General features: G+C 41.1%; 1 protein-coding gene across 3 annotated transcripts in view; it reads right to left on the bottom strand.

Moving 5' to 3' along the window:
• Nucleotides 1-12,584, bottom strand: part of ZBTB20 (zinc finger and BTB domain containing 20) — a 617,628-nt gene that overhangs the window by 43,738 nt on the left and 561,306 nt on the right. For all 3 annotated transcript variants that reach the window (XM_074974219.1, XM_074974221.1, XM_074974222.1), the window contains one exon: nucleotides 2,874-2,975. In XM_074974219.1, coding sequence (XP_074830320.1) covers nucleotides 2,874-2,938 — 65 coding nt within the window. In that variant the 5' untranslated portion in view covers nucleotides 2,939-2,975. The remainder of the gene's footprint in view (nucleotides 1-2,873; nucleotides 2,976-12,584) is intronic.

Genomic DNA, 12,584 nt, shown 5'->3' on the forward strand with positions numbered 1-12,584 from the left:
TCTATCATAAAGGTCTAGAAACCTGACATCTCACAATAATGCAGCTACAACATGATTTTAGGTACTGAATGTAGAGTAGCGTAATTTTTTGTGTCTGTCTATTTTAAAGGCAGAACGGATCAGAACTGATTGGGTGTGGTAGACTCAGAGCTATACAGGTAGGAAGGACTATTTCCTTGCGTCAGGATGCCTCTCAAACTCAAAATTGCACTTAGTTTTCTTGCTACCATATTGCATTGCAAACTCACACAATTTGCTGTCCAGCAATCCTCCTCAGTCTCTTTCAAACATTACGTCTCCCCAGGTTTCTCCCTCACAACAATTATCTGTGTTTGGGATTAATTTCCCCCAGATGTATTAACATGTCACAACAAGCAAACCTCTCAGTCTGGTCTCCCTCACAGACAGGCAATTTAGTTTGCTCAGCTGCTAGCATTTCCCACATGTCAGCTAGCGAAGGTTTGAGGCCCTTTGAAACAGACATCAGCCCGAGTCCCAGTTCTGGAAACGGACCCAAATGCTCTGTGTCTGAGGTTCTCCACTTTTAGAAGCATATCAAACCCATTTCAACTGATGTAGGTTATTGAAAAGATTCAATTTCTCCTGGTTACTCTTCAGTCCAGCGTGATGTGGGATTAGTGTATGAGACAGGGCAGCTGAGTGGTTTCTTATGAGTTTCTACTAGTTACTTCTTTGAGCCCCATCACAGAGCACAACCCACTACCAAACAGCTAAACTGAGCAAGGTATAGGTGAGCCCAAAGGTAACCAAGATGCCTCGGGCCCTTCAGATCAGCATCTGTTAGCATGGGGAGGTGGTGAGTTGGTAAAGGTGGAGGCTGAACTCTCCAGCCTCTAGAAAAGGGACTTATTTGTGGGCAGGGCTGGGGTGCTATGGCAGCAGAGAAAATACAGAGCAGGTGCCTTTCACATTCTCTAGAGTAAAGCTTTTCAGTGATAACTACAAAGATGAATTATTATTTAATGGTCAAATTATGATTGCTCCTGTGTGAATGCACTGGGAAAGGGAGGTGACAAAAAGGTTAGAATGAGCCCTGCCTTCCCTAGTGCATCTGTAAAGGAGGCAGTCATAATAAGGCCATTTGCACTCCCTGAGCACAAGGGATCAAGCAGAGATGCCACATAACTGTTGATAGTGGGGGGGGGGGGGCACAATTTAAAGGTTCTGGTGGTATGCAGCAGGGTTCAGGGCAGGGCAAATAAACCCTAGCAGAAATCTGAGGCGGGGCACATGACCCCAGGTGACCCTCCGCATAGTCAAGGATATGTTAGCATTGCTAGCAGCACTACACACCCGAAGGAGTGTGTCTGGATGGGCTGGGTCATGGTTAAGCCCTGCTCCCTGGAATATCAGCTAGTGCTTGCAGGACAATGCCAGGGAATTGCTAATGATGTAACAAAGACTGCTACTGACTGAGTTTCCGCCCTCCACACTCCAAGTATTACACCTAACAGAGGCATAATGTCTCCCTCCAGCCACTGTCCCCTGATGAGGAGCATCTGTAGTACCCAAGCAAGCATTCCACTGGCTTTTTGAGTCATAGTTTGGCATTAACATAGTTAGTGCACACAGTATATATATTATATATATATAAAAAGATCGAGACATCTGGCTTTTCCAGTTTTAAAAACATAGGAGAGAGCAAGCTATTCATCAGAATTTTTAAGCAATATTTTTTGAGTGTTTCACTACACATTCATCTCCCGCCTGCATGTACGATACTCATGCCGCTCCTGATATCAGTGCTTCTCACTGAGTCCTGACCCTCTCTCAGATGTGACATTGACAATATGTGATGTGTGGTTAGAAACTGACTATGCAAGACAGAGAGATGAGTATGTTCAGTTAAAAACAAACCAACCAACCCACCCTGAGAGGAGCACAGAAGTCTGACCAGATACCTGACCACAAAACTAAGATGGAAAGATACACAGAATTCTGAAAGCAGCACCACAAAAAGTTACAAGAGACAGAAAAATCTGAACAGAACACAAAACTGGGATGGGAGGTAGGGAGACTTGATCAGAATGGCACGGGGATCCAGCCCGAGCAGGATAAAACTATAGTATGAGGCACAAAAAGCCTGAGCACTGAAGCAGGAAGCTACAAGTGAGAATCAAGTCAATTTCACTAGAGCAGTAAAAACAAAAAACAAAAAACCCCCTATATTAAGAGGAACAGAGATCTGTCCATTACAGGTTAAAACTATAAGATTATGCCCTCCAGGGCAGCAGGTAAGAGTTCATTTCAGAACACTGTGAAACTACAAGAGACAGAAAACCCACTGAGAACATCAGGAAGCTTCACTGAGAAGCACAGAGTCCAACCAAGCTTCTGCAAAACTCCAGTGACACACCGAGACCCAGCCTGAATTATACAGAACTACAAGAATCATTGAGACTTGACAAGAGCAACTCAAAACTTTAACGAGCTGCAGGGAAACGAAACTGCACTGCATGGAACTGCAACAAGAAATAATATGATTGCACCAGACTAGTAACTCTACAAAAGACAAAGAAATCTAATAAAAAAACAGGGCAAAACACCACTGAGAGACATGAAGACACCACATTAAACTTGAGTAATAGGCAGGGGACTCCTACCAGAGCAGGGCACAGCTAGAAGATGCAAAGAGGTCAAACCACTGCTGAACTACAACACCAGGCCAATACTTACCAACTTTTTTACTGGTTTGTTTTTCACCCCACTTACTTCCCAGGTAAATGTGTAATGTAAAATTTAGCTTGTGTTCACCAGCAATGGCCAGGTGTTGAAGGTTTTCGGGTGTTTTTTGTTTTTGTTTCCTTTTTGCTGAAACAAGAAATCTTTTGTAGGACATAAAATTTACTTACAGTGGTTTCCAAATGGTGTTACTCTTCAGGTAAATCACTCCAAGCCTTGGCCCTAGTGCAGACATTCATTGGGGCAGGGGACAGAGAGAGGCTGTGTCTGTACTGGAAAGAAACAAAAGGAAAGGAGATGGGGGAATTGTTAATAATTTATCAAGAGTGAGAGAATTTGCTGCAAGGTTAATCAGTATTCTCCACATCTATATGGCAGAGTGAGGCCTAGCAGGGCAAAATTCTGTCCTCTGTTACATCTGGGAAACCCCAGCTATAAATGAGGATAGATTCCGGTCCCTCATCTCCATGGCCTAACCATCCAAACTATTTTGGGTAGGTAAGATAGGGGAAATCAAGCAGCAAACTGCCACACAATAGAATTCCTTCCTGGTCTTGCAGGTTGCCTGCTATGACTGCAGCTGCACTGAGCAACAGCAGGAGCCCTAATGTAGAAGGGGCACCAGAATTTTTCCCATCATGTGATCTAACCCTGCTCAGAGGAGAAGACAGAAAGAGCTGCCTCTAAGCTAAAATACAGATGAAGGAAGGAAAAGGACCTGCCTTTCTCCTCCTGCTTTCTTTGTATCACAGAAACAGTGGCTAAAATAAAAGTGTATCAGTCCAAAGGCAGAAACTCCACCTACTTCCTCATTTGGACACTAGTGGGTGCTACTTTAGTGACAAAAACCAACCAGGGAGATAATTTATTCTCAGTCTTTCAGCTAACATCAAACCTTAGTAGCAGTTTTATATCTTAAATGTCTTCTCTGGAGGCCATATGCTGCCCTGAGGAGGGGGTAAACTCAATGAGCTAATACAGAATGGGCCCCCAAAAAACCCTTCAGAACCGAGCATCCTTGATATTTGGTGGAAGGGGGAATTCAGTATCCAGACTTGACTTTTGTAATGGTTCCTGCTTTTATAACTGGCTTGACCAAATCTCTGGATCGGAACTCTACGAAATACGGGGATTTTTGAAATCTTTTGTGATTGAATCCATGACTAGACTAATAGGGCTTCTCTTTCTCTAACTATTATAATCCTTTGGTAGTTGACTGTGGAGGATGGAAGTGTATCTTAAACCAACATCCAGATGACAAGCTAAATCCTGCTCACTTTACTCATGCAAGTAGCTCCATGGACATCAGTGTCTCCAATCCTGCCCACAATGGTGCTACTCGCATGAATACAGGATGGTCAGTAGGATCAGTGAAGAAAAACGAATATTTGCTTTATCAACAAAATCAAACAAACCCACAGGTGAACAAAAATGTTACAAAGTGTCACTGTTATTTCACAGGTAATTAACATTACTGAGCATTACTCTGAATGTATGCTAGGAAACTCATCACAATAATATTCAAAACCACTAATTAATAGAGCAGACACATTGGAATGAGTGCCTACCAATACAATTAAGTATTCTCTCAGTGCATTTCAGATGACACTGTAATACTGCATTTCACAAAGTATACTTTCAGGATCAGTTTAATGTACACCTTTTGTAATAATGACGGCTAATGGCAAGCTGGATCTGTATAGACAGACGATGCACCACTTGGCAGTTACACTTCACAGGGGCTCAAGCACACATTTTCTCTGAGGTTCCAGTTTTTGTAGGCACACACCCCTCCCTAAAGTTTGTTTTGAATTTCGTATTTAAACAAATCTGAAAGCTCAATACAAAACTTATTCAGAACCACTGAGTTTAACCTATGTTTGGAGTGGAGCCGTAAGTCAGTTCCTGATTTGCTTGAAAGCTTCACAAACCACAGTGACAAACATCAAGGGTTGAATTTCAAGGGTGTAATGATGCCCAATATGTGCATGGTTTTAGATTTCATTCATTTAGATTTCATTAGATTTCATTTATATTTACATCCAGCATAAGATTTCCTTTCAATTCTTCTCCCTGCTTACCTTGTTTTCCACACACCCTTCATCTCCCCTTCTATTAATTTCGACCTTGCTTTCTATGTATATTTCATCCATGTCATTCTGTCTTTTATTCTGCCCCTCACCCCACCTTTTTATAGTCAAAATCCTGAAGTCCTTACAGAGGATCCAATCATACAGTTTATCTGCATGTTTAACTCCCACAGTAGATTTTCAGGCCCCCAGTCCTCCTTCAGCCAGACAAAATGTCTATTGCCTAGAAGTTTCACACAAGTCAAGTCTAAGGGGTGACAGAGTTAGCCATATGTATTTTGTTACATCTCTTTCTTTCTGTGTCATTTGTTGTGCCTCTGGTGTTTGGGACTCTAATCTAATAGATCCTTGGTTGTGGTGTGGCCAGCACTCACCCTGTGGTTCATAACCAAGCATGGCAGGAAGAAAGGATGTTGGGGATGGGCTGTTCACAATCACATGTGGTAATCAGGTATTGAACTCCCATTGAAAGTCAACTGGATTTAGGAGCCTTGCTCCCTTAGGTACTTTTGAAAAATCCACTCTGGGTGAAGAGTATGAAGAAAATTGTAAGTCCCAGAACACTTAGCCAGCTTCATAGTTCCTTTCTTGAGAGCTTCTTGCATGGCCTGAACAGCTGGGCTGTTTTCGTTCAATAATATACATTAATCGCATCAGACTAGTAATGATTAAATATTAATGATTTAATATTAAAAAATTCTGTAGTGGGATACATGACACAGCTGATTTTATTTAAAATACAAAATCAATGAAACTGAAGGTTGATCAGACCTGGGGGCGGGGGGGGGGGTGACGGGACAGGGGAGGGGGACAGACGGAGAGACAGACACAGCAGGGAAAGCAGCATCCAGAAACACTTTAGGAAACGGGTCTTGAGCCAGATGGGAAGGCCAACAGATGACATGGATTTTGAAGCATAAAACGTCTTTCACAAATAACAGTAAGGAAGCAGGGGACTGGGTGTCAGGATTCCTAGGTTCTCTCTGTGATTCTGCCACTGACTCACTGTGTGAGTTTTGGAAAGTCACATAGCCCCACTGTACCTTGGTTCCTTCTGTTATAAAAGAAGAATATTAACATCTACTCCACAGGGGTGCTGCGAAGCTTAATTAAGATTTTGAAGACACTGAGTTTCTTCCATGAATGCACTATGGAAGTACAAAGAATTAGTTAAAAACTTTCCATTAATGTTACTAACTTGGGTATTTTATATATATTTATACATATTTACATGTATTCCAACCCATCCAAATCTTATTTAATATTTTAGAGGGAGGACAACACATTAATCATTTCATTATTTGTATTAAAGAAGGTCCATTTATGACAGCAGTGAGGTACTTCAGATTGTAATTTGAGAGGTGCACTTTAGGTCAATTTCTGTGTTGGCTTCAGTAGAGTTGCAAGGGACATAAAGTCAGCACAAAATGTGGTCCTTTATAATAGTGCTGATGATTAATGGGCTCCTTTACCATAACTCCACATCCTGATGCTCTGATCCTGCTCTTTCCCTTTCTGTAATTTGTGTCTTCACCCATCTTTATTTGTTTGCTACCTTACCTGAGCTGTTCATTAATCAGCACCATCGATCAGAAATGGTCTGTCAAAGCCTATTATTTAAATTTCACATAAACAGGTGGTGTTCCTACCCTGCTCCTAACACAGTACACACAAGCAAAATAATCTAGACTTATCCACTTTCTTGTGGTTTCCTTTCTTGTTAACTTAAATAATAGCAAACATAAGCTTCCTGCCAGTTCTTGGACCTGATCTTGGCTGTTTCCAGGGGTTGTTTCTTGCAGGACCCCTCTGTCTCTGTCCCTAACTCTAGTGCCTTTTGCCTCAGACACCCGACAACTCCTTTTCTACTCCCTGTTTGGAGATAAAAAGACTCACATGATCTAGATGCCATGGTCAGTCAGCAAAACAGCTATGCATTTCTGTGCAGGGATTCAGTATCTGATGTCCGGATCTGGAGTTATTCTCTCTCAGTGATACATGGTCAAATGGGTTCAATTTTGTAGTCAAAAGCTGATTTTTGAGATTGACAGTGCTGCAAACCTGCACTGGGATCTGAAAATCTTTGTTTCTTTTTGCCTCTTATATCATAACCAGCAAACTGGTTTGTTGATGACGTGTGAAGCAGCAAATAATTCCACTTGCTGTCCTCATGTGGTATTGATTCTGCAGGACTAAATGGCGGTAAGAACTTGCTTATGTCATTAAAAGGAGCAGATCTGACTCTGAACACACATAGGGCAGATCTCTTGAATAAAAAGGGACTATTTTTACAGCCACTTTCCTGATCAGAGAGATATTTTAAATCTGGGTTGTCCAGGCCAAATATAGTTTTGGTCTTTGTCATTATTACTTTCTGGAACTGGAGACAACCAGAAACATATCTGGGTGAAATTCTTCAAGCAACTGCAAGGAGATGGTGCTATCCAGCATATCAGGTTCAAGAGCTGTCTAGTGGCACAAATAAATGATTCTAGGCCCTCTAGAGCAGGAATGATCCTGATCCTTTGGAACGGTATGATATGCACCCTGACAAATATGTACTGCGGACATCAGTGTAGAAGTTGGGCCCTCCTCCGAGCAGCCAGTAGATAACCAGCTGTGCTGCTTTGCACCAAGGAGGGAGAGGAAGACAGAATTCTCTCTGTGTGTGTGTACTACTGCACACAGTGCACCTGTACAACAGAGGGCAGAACCTGAACCTCAGAAAACATGAAATCTCAGGAGCACAGAGCACCCTGTAACAAGACCAGACTGTGGTTTGTTCATAGCAGATAGAGCTTTAATAAATACCACCAATGAAGGGAAACTTGCCTTTCCCCTGCCCTGCTAGGAGCATTGTGTATCCATTTCGGACATGTGGTCCTGAAACTCAGACAATCATTCCTCTATGGATTGGATATTTGTAGATAAACCATTTAAATGAGATGTACTGGGATGCTGCTTTAGTCTGGTAAAGGCCAGTTTCTCATAAATACATCTTTGTAAAAAGTACTGGAGAGAAATACTTTCCCTCAAATCCCAAGGGTTCCTATCAAAATCTGGAACAGCAATTCATGTTTATAGTAAAGGCTGCATCATGTTCCCAGTATTTGTCATACAAAATCTCTATTACTTATCTGTATGTATTTATCTCTTTCCCTAGCCGCCACCCCCCTCCCCCCACTTTTTTATCTGACAGTGTAACATTTCACCATGCTTAAGCCGCAATTCTTTGCTTAAGCTGGAATTTGGTATTTTTTTTTAAAAAAGTCCTGATCCCATCATAATACACTGAATTGTCAGTTCCTGGAGAACTAGCAGGCCAGAGAGGAGAATTTATCAAGGGGCTCTTGAGAATTTTTGTGCTCCTGCGTCACTGATTGGATTGACTCTTAGGTAGTGTTCACGGTCAGTATCTGATATTCCTTTCCCCTTTGCAATGAGAGTTCCCAGTTCAAAGTCTCCCCTGTCTAAAGAACAAGCCCCTTCCTGACAAAATCCCACAGAGTATAAATGATCCTTCCTGCCACAATGTGCTGCTCTTCATTGTGTCAGCTCAAACACCAATGTCCCAACACTGTGCTAGCAGCCACTGGAGAGGTTGACTTTCATTTAAGATATAAAACAGAAGACCTGGCTATTTGCTGTTAAGAAAGATCTCATCAAGCCTAGATTTATGCACAGGCATAGAAAAGAAAAACTCTCTCACTCACACAAACCTGGTATGTCTAATATATAATGTACATATTTTCCTTTACTACATTTTAAAAATATCTTATTCAAATTTTGAAAATACATTATATCACATCCAATTCTGTCTATCTACATTCATATAAAGTGTCCATCATTATTGTATTTGACTGCCTCACAAAATTACAAAGCGTGTAAACATTTCCTATCACCCTATAGAAGTCAGACATGAGTAAGGGAGACAAATATTTGAGGCCTGATTCTGGTTTCACTTGCGCAGATGGAAATAAAGAACTCCTCTCCTGTGGTGAATGGAGTTACACTGGTGTTAGGCCTCTGGGGTAGGGACTGTTTCCTACCTGCATTGGTACAGCACTCCTCACAGTGGAGCCCCAATCGTGACTCGGGACTCTGGGTGCTGTCCGAAAATATATACCGTACTACTTCTACGACTGAAACCAGTGTGAGCTCGGAAACAGGCTCATAAATGTATGTGCCAAGAGTACAACACTAAGACACAGCCTTGTACTTACAATGAGTCAGATGTATGAGTTAGGAGTTCAAAAAAGGAGAACAAGGTCATAGATAAAGGAAGAATTAAAGAAGAAAAAAAGCTTCCCTTCAGAAATTTTTTGAAGCCACAAGCAGCAGCAGTCATTGAAGATGGCCAATGCAGCAAGAGCGCAGCTGCTTACTCACCAAGAAAAACATTTGGACAGAATGACACTGTCTTGCAATTGCAGTCGAATAAAGGTGAATCCACTCCCAGAAACCATTATCATCGCCAACGCCCCTGCACTGAAATATGAGTTGCCATCACTGCACCCACTAGGGACCAAGAAAATGACTAGGAATTAACATTGTAACAGTAATGTATCCATCCCCTCCACTGCTTTGGCTAGTTATGACAGATGAGCTTCATGAACATTTCATTGCCAAGGAACCCTGTCAAAATATTGGTGATTTCTCCAAATCTGTTCAACATCATGGAGATGTCAAACGAAGCCTGAAAGGACATTATTTTTGAGGCAGAACAAAAACAATGCGAGTATCAGAGAGAATGGCTCATCTATTCTTCACAAACTGGTTCAGTTTATTGCTATGCTTGCAAACTTTTCAGCACCTCTCCAAAACAACAGGCTCTTAGCTCCACAGGTGTCAATAAGTGGAAGAATTCCTGAAAGAGGAAAAGATCTCCATTTCTCATAGATAAGAGGGTTGCAAACTGACAATCGATTCTCACCTGTCTATGTACATTGACTGTATAATATAACTCCTGGCAACTATCCTGGAGAGAATGGTCAGAAGTGTACAACACTTAATGTAGTACAGTTTGGTCCTTTTTGGTGGCCACAAGATCCTTGGTTCTCACTCTTTCATAGTTATTTGCAAACAGGAGGCTGGATTCATCCCTTTCTGGCTAATGAAAAGAAACTGGCTGCTAACTGATCCATTCCTGAGGTTCACCTTACAATAAAGATGCTGTAAGTATATGCAGTAACTATACAATATAGATCACAATCCTCCCCGGTGTAGTTCCACTGATGTGAATGGAGTTATACCAGGTATGAATTTGGACTTATCTGATCAACTTGTCACAGATATGCAGAGAACAAAAAGAAGCAAATGAAAATTTGGATTCATCATGTATTTTCATCTACTCATCCATTTCTAACACACCAATCACCAAAATGTATTAAAATGGTCAATGCAAGAATTAAAAATATTTCAGCATCATCTTGGTAGAATTATTTTCCTCCCTTAGCAAGATTTTAGCAGATGACTTTCTGTGGAGAGAGACGTCTTTTAGGAAGAAGAAAACTTGCTAGCTAATATGAGAATGTGATGGTCTGCACTATTATGGTCACAATTTTTACAAGACTATGATAAATTTTGTACAAAGTATGCCTTGTGATGTATCATTTGAAAACTCATAATCTGCTGAACATTACTGTCCTGGTAAAAATGTGTATCAACATTGTACGTAAAGTTATACGTTTCTACAATATAACATTGCTATAACATGCTCAAAGTTTAAGAAAAGCAGGCCCAAACCAATTTCTCAGGAACAAAGGACAGACTAACACCCAGACAGGTGTTAAAGATCTACTACATGCTTAAGCAGCCATTCTCCAGCAATAGGAAGGTGTAAACAAGAAATTTACATTTCTTCACAGGGATGGTTCAACCCCACCTCCACAAGAGACTACTTGTCGCCTGCACCCCAGCTGGGGGTAATCCTCAAAGAGGGGTGGGTGGTGAGAGAGAGAGAGAGAGAGAGAGAGAGAGTGGTCTCCACTTCACCTCTCTCCTCCTTCATCTCTGCTCAGGTCATCAATGACTCTCAAAGAACTGAACTAAGGGAAGTGTCCAAGGTTGAAAGGAGACCCAGCCTGTGAAATTTACCACAGTGTATGGTAAGGCAAAACCTTTTGCTTTTAAGTTCACTTAACTTGTTGAAGTTAGGTATTAGCTTGCGTTTTACACTTTTATTTTCTTTTTGTAACCAATCCTGACTTTTATACATCATCACTTGTAATCACTTAAAATCTATCTTTCTGTAGTTAATAAATGTGTATTATTGTTTTATCTTAATGTGTTTGGATTAGCAGGCATGGGAAACTCCATTTGGGATAACAAGGCTGGGGCATATATCATTTTCCTTTGATGAAATGATGGACTTTCTATGAGCTTGAATTGTTCAGTAGTAGGCTGGACAGTATAAGACACACATTTCTGGGGAACAAGGCTGAGACTAGGTATTGCCCTGTTTGTAATTCATGAGTGGCTGGCCATAGCCTTCATGTATTCAGCTGGGAGTGATTTTACATGCTAGGGGCTATGTATGAACTGGCCAGAAGTTGTTGTTTATACAGAAAAGAGTGTAAAAGGCACCCCAGGCTAGAGAATTGAGGGGACACAGATATTCGACAGTCCAGATTGTACCCTAGGGAATGTCACAGCAGGCCCATTTGAAAATATGAATTTTGCATTGTGCTCTAAGAGAGGCAAGACATAAGCTCTCCTTGACCTTGCAGGGTAAGGAGTTCATAACCAAACATCCTTCACTGAGAATGTCTCATCCCCAGCTCCTGAGATTCTCACCATGCTAAAAATGCTAAGTTTCACATGATGTTACCAGCAACAGCATCCCAATTCTCTTGCAAGTCAACAGTTATAGAATCAGTAACAAACCCAGTGAAAAGACTAGGTAAAAAGAACCAGCAGCATAGAATCATAGAATCATAGAATATCAGGGTTGGAAGGGACCCCAGAAGGTCATCTAGTCCAACCCCCTGCTCGAAGCAGGACCAATTCCCAGTTAAATCATACTTTTCCAGATGTTCATATGGCTCTTCCTGTATACTTGATGATTCCAGACTCAAATTACACAGCTAATTTATGTTGAAAAGGATTAAAGAAAAATACACAGGATCCATGGTGAGAGAGGGAAACTCTGAGCTTTGGCTCCATTATCCATTGAGTGATAACTGACTGCAGTCTTGGAGTTTGAAGATTGATCAAAGAGATTACTCCCTGAAAAACAGGGAGAAAGCCACCGTGGACTTCATGTTTCACACTTCAGTGACAAAACACTAGGTTTAGAAGTTTTAGATGAACACGTGAATTTATTCCAAACGATTGTTTAACCAAACTGATGGTTATGCACACTTGTGAAACACATCATTTTAAATATCAAGTCCCTGAATGCAATAGGTCCTGAGGTGAGATGTATATTTGTTATAATGATTTGATATTTTAAATAAGTTAATGTATTAACTGTCTCAACACAGGATTCCTTAAGTATGTCTAAAATGTACAGATGACAGCTAAAGCTGCCATGTTAGGATCTGGCTTTCAAACAACTGTACGTCTGGTAGGAAAGGTTGGATTCAGAATTTGGGTGCAGACCCATTTGTAATGAATTGTATGTGCTACTTTTCACTTCTCTCCTGAAAGTGTGTATAGTGTGGCTCACACAGAATGATTGCTGAATATCAGTAGCTGGTAAAATGATCCCTGTTGCATATGGCATAGGGCATTAGTAAGGATAAAATAATAATACATATTATTTTAATTGTTCTTATTCCAGTATTTGCC

Source organism: Natator depressus, chromosome 1 (genome assembly GCF_965152275.1).
Source record: "Natator depressus isolate rNatDep1 chromosome 1, rNatDep2.hap1, whole genome shotgun sequence".
NCBI classification, from domain to species: domain Eukaryota; kingdom Metazoa; phylum Chordata; order Testudines; family Cheloniidae; genus Natator; species Natator depressus.